This window comes from Poecilia mexicana, unplaced genomic scaffold, assembly GCF_051168715.1.
Source record: "Poecilia mexicana isolate PSO_F unplaced genomic scaffold, ASM5116871v1 scaffold_18, whole genome shotgun sequence".
Classification (NCBI taxonomy): Eukaryota; Metazoa; Chordata; class Actinopteri; order Cyprinodontiformes; family Poeciliidae; genus Poecilia; species Poecilia mexicana.
This window is the reverse complement of record NW_028263387.1, coordinates 8,423,994-8,446,318: the sequence shown is the minus strand read 5'-3', so window position 1 is coordinate 8,446,318 and position 22,325 is coordinate 8,423,994. Positions and strand designations below refer to the sequence as shown.

The 22,325-nt window shown below is 42.2% G+C and overlaps 1 protein-coding gene across 2 annotated transcripts in view; it reads left to right on the top strand.

Moving 5' to 3' along the window:
- shroom4 (shroom family member 4) overlaps positions 1-22,325 on the top strand; it is a 77,078-nt gene that overhangs the window by 47,452 nt on the left and 7,301 nt on the right. For both annotated transcript variants that reach the window (XM_014981640.2, XM_014981641.2), the window contains 4 exons: positions 1,850-2,056; positions 13,525-16,351; positions 20,832-20,893; positions 21,395-22,180. In XM_014981640.2, the coding sequence (XP_014837126.2) occupies positions 1,850-2,056; positions 13,525-16,351; positions 20,832-20,893; positions 21,395-22,180 (3,882 nt within the window). The remainder of the gene's footprint in view (positions 1-1,849; positions 2,057-13,524; positions 16,352-20,831; positions 20,894-21,394; positions 22,181-22,325) is intronic.

Below are 22,325 nucleotides of genomic sequence, written 5' to 3'. Positions count from 1 at the left end.
AGCAGTTTTAAAATATTTTAATAGCTGCGTATTTCTTGATGTATTCAAAGCCATTAAACTGTCAAGAAACCCCAAAAAAAAAACTTTAGTGTGGTTAGGATTTCTAAGAGTCTCACTTAGCTCTGACATGTTACAAATCATGTTTCCGGACAGAATAGATGCATACATGCTGCAAGGCTTTTCCCACACATTCTTCTGCTAAAATGTTTTACTGATAGTCTGAAATTACTAAGTTAACACGGTAAAAACGAGAAAAAAAAAATACAACCCTCTGTTGTAGATTTCAGAGTTTTAATCTTCACATCATCTCTGATCCAGCCTCGGGATCACTTTGCTTTTGGAGAAAAGGATAAGTTATCTGGTTTTAAAATAAACACATTATTTCTCCCTGGCAACACAGTAAAAAACAACTTGCATTTTGGGATATTTGTCTGTCATTTTTCTATTCCCACCCCCTCAGTTATCAAATTCTCTGTTAAACGTCGCTTGTTTTGTTTTTTTCTTGGTCGTAAATCTCTGAAAGTTAAACTTAATGAAACAGGAAGTGGCACTGAAGTGGCATTTCGCTAATACTTGTGGTGCGCTTAATAATGGCATTTTGTCTAGCTGGACTTCAGATAGTTCCCACACAAACAAACGGATAGAAGCACATATGCGGGCTTGACATAAACTTTCTCAGGGGATAACTCAAGGACATTGTCAGCAAAGTTGAACAATCAGATAGAAATCCGTCTTAAGGAGCCAGAACCAGGAAACTACAGTGTTTATTTTGGAAGTGGGTCTCCTGCTCTTGCTTTATCATAAACAATAATACTCAAAAACGGTCTTTTCCTCTCCCTCATGGTGCCAGGGTCTGCATTCTTCTTCCTTAATTGTACCTCCAAGTGCTTCTGTGAAATACCCAGAATAGTGTCATTTTACGGATTTTGCACTTTCTGGTTTAGGAACCATATATCTCATTCTGGGCTGGTGCTGGGAATTCAACTTTAGGTCACCCAGCTCTATTTTTTTCAAAGTACAAATCTTCTTGACATATGTCCAAATAATAGTGTTAACTTAATTTTATATTTTATATTCCTAGACTTCAATTTCTGTCTCTTTCCCCAAAAGTCGTATCCATCAACCCGTCCATCCATCTATATATCAAGTCTTTACATTTCGCCTTTTCTAACAGAATAAAGGGAGATTTTTCTTGATTTCTTGCCTATCAATTTTACTCATTTTCAGCTAGAAGAGTAATGATTTTACCTTTCAAATCCGTTGTGCTTTGCAGCAGCTGTATTTATAGACAGACCTCGTGTTTCCAAAGCTAAACCTTATCCAACCTTAGCTGTCAACTCAGCAGGTTTTCTAGCTCCTTCCATCCAGCAGCAGCATTCCTGACAGTGTGTTGGTTTAAAAGATATGAGCTTTCTTTCAGACTCCAGTGGTCATACATCGATACTGTTCTGGTCCCATTCCCGGACCCCCTTTTTTTATTTTACTATTTTTTTGTTCTTTGTTTCTTTTTTCTTAAATTCACACTTTCTCTGTGGGGGGTTCAGTTGAATCTGGCCAGCGTGTGAGATCGGAAGTCTGTATAAAGGAATTAGGGAATATTTTGGGATACGGTGGAATGCCTGGCCTCGGCTCTAACTGGAGAACTTACTGCTCATGTGAGATGAGCGTTTTATGGCAGCGCGGGGGGAAAGTCAAAACAGCTTCTAAGGAAACCACGTCCAAAAACACATTTTGCCGAATTCCTCAGCTTGTGTTAATTGTAATTTACTGGCTTAATTTGAAATCTTAAACTGTGAATATTCTTTTGGGAATAAATCCTGACCTGGGTCTTCCTCTCTCGTTCACGCAGACGCAGCGTTCCTCTCATCAGGCCTCACTCCTGGCACTTGGCCAAGCTGTCGGAGCCACTGCCCCTGCCCCCTCCTCCGTCTCCTCCGCTCCTGACCCCCCGGCCCCCTCCTACCAACTCCCCTCCGCTCCCCCCTCCTCCGCCTCCGTCTGCCATGCAGCTCCACTCCGGCTCCTACACCCTACCCTGGCACACAACCGACAACAGGTGAGACACAACAGATGGACTGACCTCACATTTACCAATAACCAGTAAAATGATTGAATTCTAGGTTTTACTTGATACAGTAACTTTTAGAGCAACATTTGACTGAAGCCTTTTGGAGCTTTTCAGTACAGAAAATCTGAAAAGTTGTATATCAGAGCTCTATAACGAATAGAGGAGAAACGTTTGGGTTCTTGTAGCTGAAAAGCAACTAGAGATGCTTCAGTCTTTCTCTGAAAACATTTGTTCTAAGTTAAAGAAAGAGGACTCCAATGTCTGTTTTAAGCAAAGATCTTTGTGGTTCTTTTTTACTATGAAATGGAAATAAAAGCGGGAAAAAATGGTGAACAAAACACAGATACTTTGTGTTATATCTAATAATTTGATACTGACTTGAGAACATTTGGCAGTATGTGATAGCAGCATTTCATTACATAGAGACGGGCAGGACCACACCAGTAGTATTTATTTATTTTATTTATATTGATATGGGATTAAATTCTATTCTATGCTTATTGTACATTCAGATCAAGCTAAGAAGTGTCTATTTTGTTTGATGCAACGGGTGACATATTAAGGCTTTTATTCCAGGTGTAGTTTGATATTTTCTGTTAAAAAAGGCTACAAACACAAAATTGTGATCTTTTGTGGTATTTCTTTGTTTTATGAAATTTTAAATCAGGGTCGAAGGAGATCGGCGGCAATAACGAAACCAAACGCTGTTCCTGCTAGAATTAAATGTGCTCGATTTATTTCCCCACAGATTACAGCAGAATAACATGCATCAAACACTGTTACTGCTAGAACAAATATGCTCGATTTATTCCCCACAGAATACAGTACAAAACACTCTATGACTAAACACGTGATGCTCGATTCATTCAAGTTACCAGCGCTTACCTCATGAAACTTGGCCGGAGAGCCTTCGGCCTAGAGACAAGCAGTAGCATCAACGTAGCTGGGCATTCGAACGCGATCCACAGCAGACTCTGACTAAAACCGCGGGCTTTTTCATATTTTATCTCTTAAACAAAGGGATGCTTGCGTGGAAAGGGGGAGTGGCCATCTCCATCCTTGCAGGCGAGCCATCCAATCAGAGGTAGCCGCTCTCCGACCATGAGCCAATCATGGGCCGAGAGCGCGAACCAGCAGACCAATCAGAGCCCAACCCAAGTCAACCAGAGCCAAGCACGCCCTGTTCACGTGATCTGCATGAAGATGCAGCATGTTCAATTTGCATACTAATTCTGAGCAGAATAAGTTTTATCAGACAAATAAAGATCAAACCATAATGAATAATAAAATAAAAGATAATAAAAAGATAATAAAAAGAATAATGATTATCAAAGAACATAAAAGATAATAAAAAGATAATAAAAAGATAAAAATACAAAATACCATATCATTCCACCCCTTGGTCTTTGATAATCACTTTAGTCTTTTATCCCGAATTCGCAAAGTAACTTTCATCTTAAGGCTGTGTTATAAATTCTATGAACCAAAGACCTTTTTACTCGTCTAATATATACGCAAGTCGTTCTCTTTGTATGTGGGCATGTATTGTTTTCATCCATTTTAAAGCTTGTGAGATGTTTCTCAACACCTCGGATGTGGCATTCCACATACTTAGGTCCCATGTCAGTTGTTGCTGGAAGATCTTCGCTGCTTCTTCCTGAGTCATAACTGTCGATGGCATCCAGACCCCTATTTGGTGAACAGCTCTAGCTGCATGTTGTCCGGTGTTGGACAGCATCGTGCGGGTAACCTCGTTATCCACCGCATTGGATACTCCCATCAGTGTTCCAGCTCCACCTAAAATTTTGTCATACCACTCACGTCCTCTCCGTGCACATGAGTCGTCTGTCGGTGTCAGAATGATACTGACACATCGGTCACGCGATTGAATCCGTAATGTACATCCTTTGGTGACAATAGGCATGGGTGACCTTGAATCCTGGCTCCGGTCATGGGTACTGCTTTCCCACCACAGTCGAATCTTAACTCGAGAGCGAAGCGGGACATTGTCAGCAGTACCATGGCGACCAAGGCACGGCACACGATGACTTCGCAGCCGGTACATCCTCCTCGGCGCCTCCCATGATGGCGGACGTCGTCACCGCCGGCGTCACAGGAGTATGGAGCTGAAATGACAATTAGCACTGCTATAACACAAAATAGAAAAATACTGATTAGTTTTCTTTTAAATAACATTTTGACACAGGCACATTCAACCACTTCTCTTCTCCTAAATATATACAGTTGCATCGTTGCCTTGGGCAATGATTTATGCGGCTTCTGGTGGACCATTTTCCTGTCTCACCCAAACCTTTGCCCCAGGTTTATCTGTGGAACCAAAGCCCCCTTTTCTCCTTACTGTTATCTCAGTGGGTGGAGAGATTTCCTGAACTTCTGACATGTCACACGGTTGCAGTAGCAATTGTGCAATCTTGTCTCCTTTTTGTAATACCAGGGGACTTTCGCCTTGGTGGCGACACACCACACCCAATTCTCCCTGATAATCACTGTCAATAACCCCAGCCTGAATGGTCAATCCTTTTAAGGACAATCCTGACCGCGGTAGAATATGTAACCCGAGCCCTGTTTTTACAACTTGAACCTGATTAGGTATTAGGGTCATGGGTTCCAGTATTCTCAAGTCCAACCCTGCGGAGCCTGGGGTAGCTCTGATAGGAAGTTCTGCCCTTTCATCAAGGTCAGGATACAGGGCTGAATGTCTCCTATCCTTATTCCTACCTTTTTTGCCCTTCTTTTTCTTTTTAACAGTCCGCAGGTGTATTTCCCCTTCTTCAGATGATCCTGATTCTTGATCCGAGATTTCAGCGATGATCTTTTTCTTAAAGGGCCCAACCGACTGTATTTGTCCTACCGACTCAGATCCACGTGCTTCGCTCATGGACTCCTGGACGACGTCGCGGAGACTTTGTGCCAAAGTATGCAGTCCTGGAAATTCAGAATATCTTGTGCAACTTACCTTCAATCCTTTTTTATGGCATTTCTTCTTTAATTCCTCTGTGGGAAGTCCATCTATTTCAGAGGGAGAGACCCCTGTCTGGATCAGTGCTCTCCAGTACGCAGATCTGGACGGTCCTTGTCTTAGCCTATCCCTGTGTGGGCTACGGGATCCTTGCTGATGGTCATCCCTTCTTCGTGGCTCCTCCCAATTCCCCAGGGCTCCTAACTCCCCTATACGATTTTTAATGTCAGACATGGAAGCACCTGGATCGCCTAGCATCACAGTTAGCATTGCTGCTCGGTAATGGGGGGGTGCAGTACGAATTAGCTGATCCCGCACGGCTTTCGGAACTGCTAAGCTTTGATATTGATCAGCCATGCCCACTACCAACGCATCTCTCACACACAACCGAGTCAAACGCTGTGTACATTCTCTTAACGTTATCCAAGCTCCAGTGATTTCTGGCCAATCAGTAAACGCGGCGTATTGGTTTTGTATCGCGGCCGCCCACACCACGAACAATGATGCTGCATCTGGCATTTGTCTTACCTCTTGGCGATAATTAGAGTTTATTGCTCCCTCTGTTGACAATCCTGCAAAGGACATCCCATCAACTGCATCTATTTCCACTTGTGAAGCCCCTTTATCCAGCATCCGTGCTAACCACAAATCTGTCGGCTCCCCATTCTGCTGCCGCAGTCTGCGCGTTAAATGTGAGACTTCTTCCTGTGTGTAATCTTCCACAATGGTACGGTAAATGGGATCAGGCTGAGGAGCCGCCACCATGTCATACACTGGATTTCCCTGAGCATCAACTACCAGCTGCCCCGCATTGTCCCTGCGCTGTTGTCGCACATCCGGCAGGTGTCGTTGCTCCTGCCTCCTGCGACGAACAGGTTTCAGGTCCAGCCGAGGGCGAAGGGGGGTGTTCGGTGTTCCCCCACAAGCATCTTCCCCCTCCTCCCAAATGTAATCTGTTTCATCTCCCGAAATATTTCCATCCCATTTCTCTGGGTCCCATTCTGCAGTTAAACCAGCAACAAACGCACGAACATTTTTTGGCGAAGGCTGCCGGGGCTTCCTTCTAAGTTTCTGTTGCTTCTTCAGTGCAGCTACCTGAACCACAGTTCTCTCAGCTAACTCAGTCATTTGCTGTAACCGGTTATTTAACAGCTGCACGTGTTGCTTATGTGACGATTCTGCAGCTAATGCATCGGCTAAGGCCTGTCTATCTTTCAGCTGCTGCGCCTGTGCTTCTTTATTAATCTCATGCTGCTTTTTCCAAGCGGTTACACAAGCCCACATACGCCTTTGCAATCCAGCAACAGGGCTTTTGGCCTCCACCTCGATGCTTTGCAAAACAGCTAACAACTCCAGCGGCTCGGCTTCCCGCAGCGCATCTCCCCACGGCTCGGGTCGCCCTCCCCCCTCGCGCAAACACTGCGCTACATCCTGGTGAGGCTGATCCCAGCCAGGGATTATTTCAACTTTCTTCCCAACGTCATACTTACTCTTATTTTTATTCTTTCTCTTAAACATGTTAAACATATTTGCCGCAGTCTCCTTTAAAATCCTGTAATCGTGACGCCAAAATGTTTTATGAAATTTTAAATCAGGGTCGAAGGAGATCGGCGGCAATAACGAAACCAAACGCTGTTCCTGCTAGAATTAAATGTGCTCGATTTATTTCCCCACAGATTACAGCAGAATAACATGCATCAAACACTGTTACTGCTAGAACAAATATGCTCGATTTATTCCCCACAGAATACAGTACAAAACACTCTATGACTAAACACGTGATGCTCGATTCATTCAAGTTACCAGCGCTTACCTCATGAAACTTGGCCGGAGAGCCTTCGGCCTAGAGACAAGCAGTAGCATCAACGTAGCTGGGCATTCGAACGCGATCCACAGCAGACTCTGACTAAAACCGCGGGCTTTTTCATATTTTATCTCTTAAACAAAGGGATGCTTGCGTGGAAAGGGGGAGTGGCCATCTCCATCCTTGCAGGCGAGCCATCCAATCAGAGGTAGCCGCTCTCCGACCATGAGCCAATCATGGGCCGAGAGCGCGAACCAGCAGACCAATCAGAGCCCAACCCAAGTCAACCAGAGCCAAGCACGCCCTGTTCACGTGATCTGCATGAAGATGCAGCATGTTCAATTTGCATACTAATTCTGAGCAGAATAAGTTTTATCAGACAAATAAAGATCAAACCATAATGAATAATAAAATAAAAGATAATAAAAAGATAATAAAAAGAATAATGATTATCAAAGAACATAAAAGATAATAAAAAGATAATAAAAAGATAAAAATACAAAATACCATATCATTCTTAAATAAGCTTGAATTGATAAACTTAGATTTCTCACATAGTCTAACGTATTACTCTTGTCAGCAGTTTTTATTTACACAGTGTGTCATCCTGTCCACTTGAGTCACTCTTTGCCTTCCTGTGACTCCCATCAGATTTTTTTTCATGCTGCAAGGCAGTGTCGGGGATTTTTTTGTTCTCTGTGACTGGTTCAATCTCGAAAAACCAACAATTGTCAGGAAACAGGTGACATCACTGCATTTTATAGTCAACACAGCCCACGCAGGAAGCATTGATCTATTTTCGGCTCCTATTCAAACATCCTAAAGTGATAGCCAATCACATCGCTCTCAGAAGACTTCATATGAAGTTGGGACTTCATATAAAGTTTTGACTTTATATGAAATTGAAACTTATGGATCCATCCAAAGCCCTTCTTGCATTGTTTGTGGAGGTTACACACACGTTTCAGTTTCTGTATTCATCCCCAGGAGTGTAGTTTGCTTTAAGTAGCTAAATAACAAGTAGCACAACAGGAAAACATCATTAAGAAGCCAAGTCATGAACAAGCATATCAGTTATTTGTTATATGCTGGACATATTTATGCCTTTAATAAAGTTGTTAAATTAGCCAAATGCTGTGTCTGTAGCTTATGTTTTACCCAAAAGTCAATAAGATTTAGCTACTTTTTGAACTGACGCAAGAAACAAACTGGCTACAGCTTAGAAACATCTGACATTTTTAACTAAAACAATAACATTGTTAAATAATTGAGGAGCTAGGCAGCTGACAACCTTCATGACCTCAGTGTCGAGTATAATGGATATATTTTTGTTCCTGTAACACAGCAGGCTTGGAGGACTGTATTGTCCGTTCAGGTTGAACTAAAATCAACCATGTGATGTAGATACAAGACCCTTTGTGTGTCTGTATGATCTCACCGAGGTAAACTGTAATCTGTTAGAAAGAAAGAGGAAGTCTGCGGCGTCTACATATTGACTCACAATAAAAATAGCTGCACTGTCCTTGTTTGTCAGCTGCATGCTATGTAAGAGGTTTGTACTGTTCTCCTTATGATAAGAATCAGTGATATAATGCACTGCTATTAGATTTAATAGTCCCACGAGGATTAGAACCAGTACATCTGTGTGTGTGTGTTTGTGTGTCTGTGTTGGCCTTTCATTCCTACAGTTTCTGTACGCACACACACAGGTTTGGATTTTTACCCATATTCGGACTTTGCATTGATTTCCATTAAGTTAAGTAATGGCTGCCTAATCATAAGACTTACACTAACCTTTGCCAATATATTCCTAAATCACTCTTAACAAAAATATAATTCACACCAAGCCTCTAAAACTAACACACATCCTTAAAAAGGGTCTGTCATATTTGATTTCGGCTTTGGTCCCCATAATGCCTATAGGTCTTCATAAGGTCGGAAAATGTCAGGTCCTGATTATGCTACATAAACAAGAACACACACACACACACGTTTGTATTTCTGTCCACAATAGGACCTGGTATTAATTCAATTCAGTTCTATTTATATACTGCCAATAAAAAAATTTCGTCTCGATGTACTTTTCAAAAGAAATTTATTCAATTTAGTCATACATTCCAACTGATCCTTATGATCAAACAGTACATTTACCTCAGTTAATTATTTAAAGTACTTTTAAAAGTGTTTATCTAAGGAAACAGATTCCATTGAGTTGAAAAAGATTCAGAACAATTTTTAGTACCAGAACCACCACAGTGGCTAGAATTTAACTCCTTACTTTGATCCAAATTCAACTTTTTATTAAGGCCCCTCACCCAGGGTGGCATATTAACTACCATTTATTTAAGAATCTACATTTATGTGTAACCCAAACCATTATTAATATATTCCTAACCCTTCCCTTAACCAAAATCTAATTCACACCATGCCTCTAGACCTAACCCCTAAGTCTAATCAAGGGGGTGCACCATATCAGGTCTGATTGTCCCCATAAGAACCAGCGGTTCTTAGAAGGTTAGTAAATATGCCAGAAACTGTCCTAAATAGGATAGCTAGACAAGTACACACACACATGAGGAGGCAGCTCCTGGCATAACTCTGGACAATGGCATGTGACTCCCGGAACACATGGACAAAGAGAGGAAGACATCCAGTAAACTCTGTTTGTCTGAAGAGAGAGGACAATCTGTACAGTGTGAATGGGTTTGTAATGTGCAACTTGTGTTTTTATCCAAGCACCGACACAATATGAGGCCTGAAGGAAGGAAGTTTATCTGTTCTCACCATTCTGATCAGCTAATAAAAATTGCTGTTGGTGTGTTTAGCTGACACACTGAGGATTAATCCAGCGACCTTACACGATCCCTGGGTGTATCTCTGCGACAGCCCTCACATGTCCCAGATTGGTCTCTGATTGGGCAGAAGTGACTGTCATTTCCTGTCCAGTTCTGACCTTATATTCTAGTTTCCTCTCTCTGTCAACCAGGTCAAATCTATACAGCCGCCTCCTCTCCACTCATTCATTGCTCACTTCCTTCCCAAGAAATGTTTTCCCATGCAGATAATGTAGCTTTCTTTCCCACACTCAGTATTTTTCGTCCATAGTCCTTTACAAATTTAAGAAAAGGTTTCGTGTTCTTCGTCTTCACCAATTGTAGTTTTAAAACAGGGTTACATCAAGAGTGACAAGTTGGTCGTTTCTGGATTTATGAGGAAGAGCAGCAACAGGTAGGCGAGGGGGAGCTCTGCATTACTCTATGAAGAGAAAACTCTAATATGTTCTCTGGTGTTTCATGAAAAAGACCTTAAGCTGCAGGAACGGTAGGACAAAAATGTCTGTAGTTTTTAAACTTGAATTTTAAAGTCTCGGCATACCTTCATACTAGTTATTGTCCATGGCGCCTCTCTCCCACCTATTGTATATGCCACCTTCTGTTTGGTTTTGTTACTCCCCCAGAGACACTAACATTTACTGAAATAGTAATGGGTCAAGCAGTCTGCAGCTCCAGAACCAAATGAAGCTATTCAGCCCTTCTCCAAGGATTGCAGTGACTGAGCAGAAATGATTTTGCAGAAATGAGCCAAATGACAATATGAAAGGCTATTTTTAGCTCGTCATTTATCAGAATGTCAGTGAATTGAAGATGAAATGAAACTTAAGTGATCTAACAAGGAATATGTTTGAAGCACGTTTTGAGAAACGTACTTACTGAAATGATTTTATAGTAGGCTGCAAATTATGTTTGTCATCTTTGTTAAAATGTCTCAACTTGCATTGTTTTACTGATGAATATTTGTATGATAAACATATATATGACATATATTGATAATTGATACATTTCTCTTTTCCTAAGACTCAAATATATATTGCTGTTCAAGACCAATTTTTTTTAGATTGTAAAGGTTGTTGAGTGTTGCTGACTGCTGGTCCAGCCTCAAGGTTTTCTCTACTTCAGCTTGCTTTAGTTTTTAAAAAAAAATTGTTTAACACAAATTAAAATCAACTTAGTCAACTTTTTGGACAACCATCCAAAAAGTAGCACTTTGGTATATATGAGCAGTTAATCAGGTCACAACTATTAAAATGTTTTGAAGCCATGTGGTCAGTGGCTTGGGATGCAGTTAACTTTTCAGAAAGGTTTTTTTTATTTTTTTACATTTGCACTTGGGTTCATCGGGTATAAGTTATCAGATTATTACTGTTTAATTTTTAAATTTTGGACAGAAATAGGTTGAAATAAATGGTCCCAAATAAAATGTGTTGTTACAAGACATTGGCAAATTTATCAATGCTTTAGAAAGTTACTTTCAAAACAGACAAATAATTTGGCATTTGTACAATTTTGATATGTTTTAGAAGGTCCCAGCGATGATGCTGGGTTCCCTTACCCCACCAACTGCTGTGAACTCTCAAACAGCTGTGTGTAATGGTACAATAATGGAATTTCCCCATTTTTCTTTAAGAAAAGTCAGCTGTTTGAATTTTTTAAAATCCAGCCATGCGTATCACCAGAGAAGCCAAAAACTCACTGGGACTTCATCTGGTAGCAAAAAGTGCATGATTAGAATCTAAAAAACAAAAAGAAACAACTGATCCTCCCTAAAGACAAATGGGGAATTCCTTTAGTAACCTTCATAACACAATAAAACACAAGACTGTGTTCACACAAAGTTCTACCAGGTTGGAGTATTTTGCAGCTGGTGAGATTTTTCAACCATGAAATGCGAATCATAAATACCACAGAGACTTCTTAGAGGTCATCTACTGGTTAGACCTCAATACTTGTTTGAGATCAAAGCTCGTTAGAGCTTTCTGTCTCTGTTTTCCCCTCCTCTGTCTCCCTGGAAACTTTGGCCATTGTATGAATAAGACACCAAAGAATTACAAAAGGGTGAGGGATCACTCTGTTCTTCTTTACTGGAAAAAAAAAGAAACACCACAATAAAATGTATCTAGGCCTTGTGGGGGTTTTTCACAAAATCAATTCAAACCATTTGAACCAAGGCTGGGGAAAACTGCATGCCTCCCACCTGCCCCAGCTAACTTTAAGAGCCAATACAAACTCCTTTTGCCAAAATGTCTTTTATGGATTTCATCAGGAAATAATCTCCTCACAAAGATGTGAAACTACAATTGCACAGTGGGTTGAGAAAAACATGTTTGGTTGAAGGTTTATTGATGTCACAAGTCAATTCCATGAGGTTAAAATTGAGTGAAAGACAGCTCCGCTGAGAATTACATTGATTATTAAGTATAAGTGACATTTATTGCATTGCTGTTTGCCCTGGAAAAGATCTGTTAGCTGTTTTCCCTCAACACGTATCCATCATTGGGAAATGGTCCAGGTTAAGTTAAACTTGAACATTGGAGGCTATTTTTCAGCACTTGTCTGCATTGCTGTAGTGGTCAAATATAATCTTTTTTCCCAGTATGTAGCTAGTTAATAATAAAAATATTCAAATTTATTCAGATCAACAGACCATAAACAATGACTCATATTTTGTAAGGGTGATGGCTGAATCTTGGTTTGGTTCCAGCAACTCGACTTAGTCTTGCGTTTACAGGGAACTTCTGGAGCATTTTCATCCCTCGCTTGGTCACACTTATTTCTGGCCAAATGGATTTTGGCCATTGCAGACCCAATCCATTTAAGCTACCTTGGCAAGCATGAGGGAAAATCTTTCACTGCATCACACTTGTAAGTCTGAGAAGTGCTTGTACAGGCTGTACAACTGAGCCGTTTGTTGCCTTTACAGAATCTTTTTTGAGAGTTAAACCATGAAGAAGTTCTCTTATAAAATGTTTGCATTGCAGTCAGTAATCATCAAAAGAGTAAAAGGAAGCTGTTTGTTAAGCCGATGTTTCAGTGCCATTTAACCTGTGATATAAAGGAGATGAGATGGGAACAATCTAATGGCGGAAGAAAAGAATGACAGAGAAAGGTGGAAAGAAGATGGGAGGAATCAAGAGATTGCTTCAAGATTGGTACTTGTGGTGTTGGGAGTTGATGAGGAGGAAATCCTTCTTCGCCTAAAGAGTCTTTCTCATAGGGGCTTTAAAAACACATGGGGCTGCCGTGGATCTTCAGCCCCGCTCTAATAGGAAACACATTCTCCAGATGCAGAGTTGAAACGATATATGCAAGGAAAATATGCCCTGCATGTTTGAAATTTAAGGATAACTCCTTCAGTGTAGTTCATGAAAACATTATTACTTTTTTGTCCTGAACTGACACCATAGTGTTCCTGAAGAAACCATATAAATCCTGCCTTTAGGGAAAACAGTGCCTAGCAGAACTATTCATACCCCTTTGTCACAATGTGGTATGTCACAACAAACGTCAATGTTTATTATTCATTATAAAAAAATATTGAATGATTGTTAAATTCAATTGCAGGAATTCATGTTTTCACTTTTTATATATATATATATATATATATATATATATATATATATATATATATATATATATATAAAATTGGAAACAGTGACCAAATGTTGGGAATACTTTTGCAAGGCACTGCGTTTAGTAAAAATATTAGTGACTATTTGACATTTTTTAAAGCAGTTAGAACTACTCAAAGCTTTAGATAAATTGAAGCTGCGTGACCTGTTTCTCATGTTGAATTTTCTTATGTATCAGTAAGACATTTATCTTCCTGTCTCTGCAGTGACTTGTCCATGCAGTGGTCTCAGTTACCCAGACCGTACTCCTCCACTGACCGAAGCAGCTCCTTGGGATCTATGGAGAGCTTGGACACACCAACTCCCACCACACAGCCATATTCCGACTCCCACAATTCCCCCGTCGACCCCACCCTCTTCAACAATAAGCGAGACTCCGCCTACAGCTCTTTCTCTGCCAGTTCGAACACATCTGACTACGCTGCTGTGCCTCTAAGGCCCGGTGAGGCCTCTTCCATGGATAACCTCCTCCAGAGCCTCGGCCCAGCATATCAAGGTTACCCTGGTGAGGCTTCCACTCTAGGGAGGTCGCCGGGTGAGGCCCCACATGAGGCACATCTAATTATGCACAAGTCCAGATCGTTGACCAGGCCTAAAACGAGGCCCGCCGAGGTAAAAGGGCGGCCGTCATCGTGCTGTTATGAGCACGACCAGAGGGAAGGAGGTTTGGACATTGTTAGAAATGGAGAATCTCAAGTGGGGAGAGAGAACAACCCCCCTCAGCCTCCAACAAGAAAGGACAGCTTTAGGGCCACCCGGAGTCGTACTAATGACGTCAACAAACATTGCATATCATCTGCGGTTGAAGATGCTTCTTGTTGTAAAGAAAACCTGCCCTGTCTGAATGCCGATTCTGGAATTCAAAATGGTTTCCCTGTACCAGAAGAGGGTGACCAAACCGAGAACTTAAAAACAGATTCAACACACTCACACTTCAGTCAAAGACAAATTGATGAATTTAGACATATTAAATGTGATGGCAGTTCTGAAAATTATTCTAAGTCCGAGGCACCATCAGAGCACCTCTCTGACTCGATTCCAACCTCAATAGTTCCCATCACCCCCTCTGCTTCTGCTTCCTTACCCTCTGAATCCTCCACAGAGGTTCAAGGGCAATCCCATGTTGACCACTGTCAGACCAATTGCTCTTCAGCAAGCCTTCACCGGCACAGTGCACCCGAGAAGCTGCTCGCCACTCAGCTTCAGCTACTGCAGTTCAACAGCAATGACTCTTCTCTGGAGCCTTTCAACCCATCACACCCTTCTGATCGCTCTGTATCGCCCTGCAGCAGCCAGTGGTCCCATGCTTCATCACTTCAGCACACAACGGAAGACTCAACCCTTCCCACATCACATAAGCTGGAAGGTAGTCGATGCTCGACCCCAGGATCTGTCTTCCTGGAGGGAGAAGGTGAGGATGGTGCTTCAGTTGAGAGGCTGGAAGCTGTGGGTGTAAATGGGACGTCTCTGTCACCAGTTCATCATCATACACCTTGGGGTCGTTCTGTAAGCGTACCAGGTGAACCCACTGGATCAACAACCCGGGAACGGCTGAACTCTGATCAGATGGCAGAGAGTGATTTTCAGCCACTCAGTGCAGCTGCCAGTGTGGACACCTTGCTGGACGAGCAAATGCTTGTAGAAAAGCGGATGACTGGGGATAAAAATGAGGAAGTGGCAGAGAGAGAGGAAAGCACGAAGAAGTCAAGCTCATCCAAAAACATTCGGCGGAACCGTCGACGCAGTGAACGATTTGCCACCAACCTCCGCAACGAAATCCAGAGGAAAAAGGCGCAACTTCAGAGGGGTCATGGTCCAGGAGGGCTGCTGTGCAGCAGAGAAACTGTCCAGGAAGAGGAATGTTCAGACCTTTGTGAAGATGGAACAGACCCAAACAGGCCTGTCCAGAACAAATCTGCCAAAGTTGCCTTTGCTACACCAGGAATCCCTCAAGATTCCCAAACCTCTTCACAGGTCAAGACATCACAAACCTCCAGAGAGCCAGACCGTGGCATCTCCCAGACTCGGACCACATCCATCCCTCAGGGCAATAATCGATCCAGGTCTGTTCAGATTCTGGAACCAGGTGTCCCCAGCTTTGGTGTCGGCATCAGAGTTGTTGAAGAACCGGCTCCTGCTGGCAAGGCTCGTCGTTGGCGATGGACGCCTGAACACAAGCTCCAACCAGAACCAGATGGAGATCGAAGGTGTGGAGACTCGGGTGAAAGGGTATTGGGTGTAACAGGGTCTCGTCATGGAGTTTGTGCCTTCACTTCCTCATCCAGCTCCTCCTACAGTCGCTCCTCTTTGAGCTCTCGAATAGAGGAGTCAGATATTCTTCCATTTGCGGATAGAATGAAGTTTTTTGAGGAGACTTCCAAAGGCGTACCTGTGTCAAACACCTCAAAAAGGTCCAACCACAGGCAGAACCAACCAGACCGGCATCAAGAGCAACAGACGGGAGATTCAGGGCAAAATTCCACCCAAAGAAGATACTCCTACCAAGGAGTACAAGAAGAAAGTGCCCATCCTCCAAACAATGTCGAACTTAGGAGGCAGTCTGTCAGTGCCATTAGGGAGAGACAGAAAGAGATGGAGAGGGAACAGCTGAGAGAAAGGGAGGAAAGGTTGAGAGAGATGGAGAGGCAGCAACAGCTAGAAAGACAGGAGATAGAACTAGAAATGGAACGGGCAAGGCTGAAAGAGATTCAGCGAGAAGAGAGGATGAGGCAGAGAGAGAGGGAACGAGAGAGGGAACTGCAAAGAAAAAAAGAGGCTGAGAAGGAAAGAGTTGAACATTTTCAGCATGCCTCACCTCAGGACTGTTACAGTCATTCTGGCATCAGAGAACAAGAGCGAGAAATCCAGCTTAAGGACCAATTCCACAACTGGCAGCCCAAACCTCAGACATTTTCTCACTGTCAAAACCAAATCCAGGGATCAGCTTTTTATCCCATCAGTCATCATCTGCAGCCAGAGCAACAAGAGTCTTTGCATCAGGGTTACAATGCAAGGAGCTACACACCCACAGAGGTAGGAGGACTTCTTGCTTGGGTTCATCATTAGACACATAACTGGATTTACAGTTCAGAGTTCAAAATGAGTGTGTTTGTAGGATTTTGAATAGAGTTCCACCAGTCAGAGATTCTTCACAAATTTCCAGTTTTCATATAAAATTATTTGACCTGCTAATAACAATTTTAGTTGATTCTGATTTGTCTTTAAGAACAGACTTTGAACCTTTGTTTTGCAGGCAGTAGATACTTTATGTTGGGAAAAAGAGGTGATGTCACACTGTGTGTTTGAGACAACAGTTGTGAAACAAAACCTTTCTCATAAAAATACCACAAAATAATTACGGAGTCTTAAATAAGGGATTAGCATTATTAACTAAACAGTGTATGTTCCTGAGACTGTATAAATCCTAAACTGTTCTAACTAGAGGTGTGCCGATCATCGGTCACCGATCATAATCGGGCCGATTTTCGTGAAAAAGTGCATGATCGGTGATCGGCGATCATTGTCTCTTTTACCGATACCGATCACCTACTTCTCATTTCGCATCCTGCCTGTGCAGCTGGTCTCCTCTTTCCTTCACTCTGCGCAAACGCGCAACAACAAATCCTAAGCGATGTGGAACTATAACGCACTGAATGAATGGGGAAGTTTGCTGCGTGTTGCTGCGGAAAATTGAAGCACGTCAAAATGCATCAACACAATGAAGCTAATACGACATAAAAACAAAGCCATACTTGACGGAGTTTGGCTACATCGAGGCTCACTGCAGTAAAAAAGACATACGGAGGATCAGATAGCAGGTAAAGCAGCGCACAGCTACAAACACTCACCCGGATTAGCATGACGGTCAGAAAGCTAAACAAATAACCCGCAAAATTATTTAAGTCTTCGAGCTGCGATGTAAGACGCTGGTTCTGCTCTCGCTGTTGAACCGCTGCTGCGCTACAGGTAGTAATATTTCACAGACGGAGCGCCGCTTCTGCTCCACCTGGTAGTGACTCTCACACCGAATCTCTGCTTAAAGCTGCAGCATCTAACTTAAAAGAAAAAACATTTTACATACGTATTAAAACTTTCGCTGTCCTAACATGAGACAGATAATCTCTGAAAAAATAATTGATCTCCTCCCTGATCTGCATAATTACTCCGCTCAGTCAGAAACAGCCAATCAGAGCTAGCAGTAATCAGCTAGCCGCCATGCTAACAGGAAGTTTTCATTCAGTAACTCTGGATTGTTTATTGTAATGGATCCTGTTTTTGCCTTTGAATGTTAAGTTTTATACTTGAATTTTTTTGGCAATGTTGAGAGGTTTTATTTTGGCTCATTGCATTATTTAGCCTCTTCAGAGCCTTCATATGTTATCAGTCTGTTAAAGGTAGTATTATCAATAGCAGTACAATTTGCACAATGCCTGTTTTGTTTAGTTTTCTTCTTGAAAAAAGTTATTAAAAACAAGTTTTTGTCTAAATTAAGGTGAATTCATGGTTCCTTTTTCCACATAATGTAACCTGTAGTGTTTATGATATAAAAAAAAAAAAAAAATAATTATGTGATTGGTATCGGTGATCGGTATCGGTGTATCGGCCCTCATGGGTGATCGGTATCGGCAGGAAAAAACCTGATCGGCACATCCCTAGTTCTAACTAATGGTGTTAGAACACAGGGTGTCTGTTTGCACTAATGGTGCAAACATTTCAAATTTGGCAAAGTTTGAAAGCCAAATAAGATCAAACAGAGAGGCTTTGCTAAGCCTTCTTCTTATTTACTGTACTTTACACATTCATCAGTTTGAGAACATAACCCCAGCCTGGGTACAAAATATCCATTTTGTTCCTTTGCCTAACTGAAACATCGATTTGCCTCAGTAGAAAATAGTTCAAACATCTCACTATTCCTGCTAACGTTTGACGTTCTTCACTAATGAAGGAATAGTTTTCTGCTGTTAAGTAGCAATAGTAGAGATAATCTAATTTCAGGTTTATATTTCTGGCTCTGGGTGCATACATTTTCAGTAAGTTCACAAACTTGCCGACTCAGACCAAACATCCAGTGTATTTTCAGTCCTGAGTCTAAGTAAAGTCTTTCAGGGTGAAAAATAAACTTTCAAGCTCCCTGAAAACAGACTGCTCTTTTAGATTTAACCCAACTGACCACTGAAAGACTAAAAACTAACTCTGCTTTGTCAACTTGCACCTAAAAGGATCTAGTGGTCACTCTTGGATTTGTAGTCAAGCTGCTGCTCTGTCCAAGTGCTCCGCGGTTAAATGGTTGGTCTGAACTGAACCTCACATCCTGCCTGTGGTCAAAGTCTGAAGTTCACATAGAAATTCGGCAGATCATTGAAATAGTTCGTGGAATTGAGGGGGAGATTGGGCAACGGCAGTGCTCTATGGTTCTGGTGCTAATAGCAGTGTTGGGTTACAGCTTCACCGCAAATTGATTCTAGACTCTGGGGACTCCCCTGAAATGCATCCCTTAAGTATCCTTATCATCTGACACCAAGTAATCAAAACTGACATTTGTTTTGGGACTAAACACATTTGTAAGATCAGCAAATATTTGAGCCAAGCGGACTCGTTTTTTTTGTTGTTCAGTGTGATTTTTGCTATACTGAAACTTGGCGGGGGCGAGTCTTGAACCCTGCCCCCCTCCATGCTGTGGTCCTTCTCAAATCAAAGCTTGCGGCTCTGATGCCACGGCGATAACCTCAAGTGTCGAAATCTACCTCTAACTATTTTTAACGGGAACAGATGTGCTGAACTTGTGCTTTTGCAGACACAAACTCATGCCTGTGAAAACCCCTCTATTAGGAAAGTATCAACAGATGTTCAGTCTGACTGGACATTAATGCGTTATCAATTAAGGTGTGAGCTTTTATCTTTTATTTCTCAGGGTTAAAATGATGTGTCCCTTCATGTGAACTGCATTTTTAAATCGCTTTTAGGGCCAAATTTGGCCCCAAGTAAAACATCATTTGCATTATTATTAGCTTAATCAAGCTAAACTTATCTTATTAATTATCATTTTTATTTCTTAACTAATGTTTTTTCTAGTGCTTAGATTTTTCAATTTAAAACATTGCAGACTTCCTGGCAAATATATTATTCTAGAAAGCCACTTTTATTAGCTTTATTCTGCAAAAATGTGCATCCAGCTTTAATTATCCCAGCAGTGGCCAAAAAAAAATCTGTCATCAAAACATTTGGTGCCTCCTTAAATGTCAACAGACCTTTAAATGTAAATTAGCCACTCATGAAACAGAACACATTATCTTTTAGTAGTTACTTCACACTATTTCATGAATATTACCCGCTGCTGAAAGCAGGTGTCGGCCGAATGTGTAAAATACGCCCCCAGTTAAGCCAACAAAAATACCATCTGGATGTTCTGATTTGCATCACAGACAGTAAGGCAGGCTCTTTTTCCTTCATAGTATATTTATGTAGCCTGTCCACGCTGTGGGGACCTGCTGGCTACTTTCACCTCTAAACCAAGAGAGTGCAATAAGTTCGTTCACCACTTCCTCTACTCGACTTTAATATGTTAAGCACCCCTAAACTCTTCATCTGCCAGCATAAAGTAGTGTCTTGTAGGATTATGTATAATTACTATTGGAGGTATTGTGACTGTCTTTGATTTTTGTAAGACTCAAATAAGCATTAAAGAGTTTGACGTAGTTAGCAGTGAAGGAAAACTTCAAAATTGTGAAGTTACAAAGTATCTGTAGGTTTGTTCTTGCTGTCAAAACTTTACTTTTTCTTTTAGTTTTGAGTGGATCAGTTAGATGGTAAATTAGTAAGAAAGTATTGATCTACTATAGAAATACTAAATTTTAGTGCACAGAGAAAAAGTAAACTTAAGCGACTACCATGACTAACTGTGAACAACAGTTTTTGTGGCATTTCTTGACGGAAAACAGATCCTCTATTTTCCAAAATGGCAGCCAACATAACCAAATCCATCTTGGTCTGTAATTTGCTAATGCATGCTTGCTAGTTAGCCAGCAAGAAAACAAACAAGACATTTGCAGCTAGCATGTGGCTCGCTAGCTAGAGTCACAAAAAGAACCCAGAATTTTCACAGTTTTGGTTCCCTGCATTTATTTTGTATATCTCTGTTGTGTATGTGTTAAATTTGATTCATATTGGTCTTAAAAAGTCTTAAATTTGAGTTGGTGAAATCCTGACAATTTAAATGAAACTGAAATTGGACTGAAATTAAATATCTTTGGACTAACATATCTAACAAACATTTCAGCTAAGTACTGAACAAGCAAGTGTTTGAACTAAACTGTACCTGATAAAAAAGATAGAGATAACAAAAGAATGCGTAAAACAACAATAGAAGGAAGAAAGTGTTCTTAATGTAGCAGAAACAGCCTCCACCCTAATCGGCTTTATTTCCACTCAAGTGCACTGCAGGGTGGAGTAACACACCCTCTTCCCAACGCTTTTCAGCCTAGGTGTTATTAACCTTCTTTAAATCTCTTCCCAGACTTTTCACGCCCCGCAACAGGAAACGGCCAAACTCAACAGGAAGTACAGCCTGACGGAGAGGTGAGCACCTCATTTTGGAAACAACTTGCATCATTTGTCAATCGAGCATAAAACATTACTTCTTCACCTTTCGCTCTTTGATGGGAGTCTTTCTGAGACGCTCACCTGCTCCGTCTCTGCTCCAACCAGCCTCCAGAGACGTCAGGTCTGGTTTGGTCATTGTGCACCGGCAGGCGGAAAGCCTACTTAGTCACGGCTGACTCTGATTTAGCTCTAATGAGCTCTAAGTGTGTGGGGCAATCATCCATGCTCAAGATGTGACCACAGTGATATGTTTTTGGATGTATGTAAACATGTAGGAGAGGGAGAAAGGCATGTAGGGTATGTGTGGCCTAAGATGACCTGACTCAGTGAGCAGGGAACGCAGAAAGGAAACATCTGGAACTTTTCAAGAAAAATACAAAGGCTTTTAATGTGAATTTATGCTCATATCAGATGAGACCAAAATGTAACATTACATAAGAAGATTAATTAATCTAAGTAACTTTCCTTCCTCATCAGAGACTACTCCAGCTGGAGACGGGAGTCCAGGCCACCGCCAGCTGTCCATCAACAGCAGCATCATCACCATCATCAGGTGCACTGGGACTCCAGACGGCCTGTCAGTCGCGGTGATGAGCGAGATGTCTACAACGCCGCCCCCCCGCCGGCTCCCCTTTACCTTCGAGGACGAGCCATGTCTGAAAACGATCTGCGCTTTGAGACCAGCCAACGCTGGTCGCCCTCTATCTACGCCTCCTCGAGCCAGACCCTGAGTGAGATGGAGGAGGGCGGAGACTCATCGAGCGCAGCGCGGCAAAGGAAGAAGAAAACCCCACCTCCGCCGAGACCACCACCCCCGAAGTGGGAGCAGTTCCACCGGCGACGGGCGTCTCACCACGCCCTGCTCGCGTCCTCCGCATTTGCTGCTCCGCAGCCCGTCCCATCCGCCTTCGACAGCGCAGAGGGACGCTACTCGGATCACTCATCGTCCTACGTCCCGCCGCCCGATGAGTCCCGGCAGAGGTCCTACAGCCTGCCCCCAGAGAGGCAGGAAGCATCAGAGACCTGCTCTCGATGCAGCTGCAGTCAGACTCAAACTCAGGAGCACACCTTCTCCCGACCGTCTAGCCAAAGTCCAGCTCCGTTTCAGGAGCACGCTTTCGCTGTTGCCCAGTCCAGCCCGATGTTCTCCAGGAAGGCCTTCAGGCCGGTGGCGCCACGCCATGTGGAGAGGGAGGATGACTTTGTGGCGGAGCCTGTAGCACCTCTACCTCCACCTCTACCTGCCAAGACCAGACTGAGAAGGTGAGATTAAATACTGACACTGACATTATCAGGAAAAATAACTGGTTGTCTTTTACCAAAGACAATAAAGAAATCCAACAACCGCTAAAATCTACTGTTTTTGTTTACATTTTATGAAGAAGGAAGTTGCCCTCTATGTCTTCTT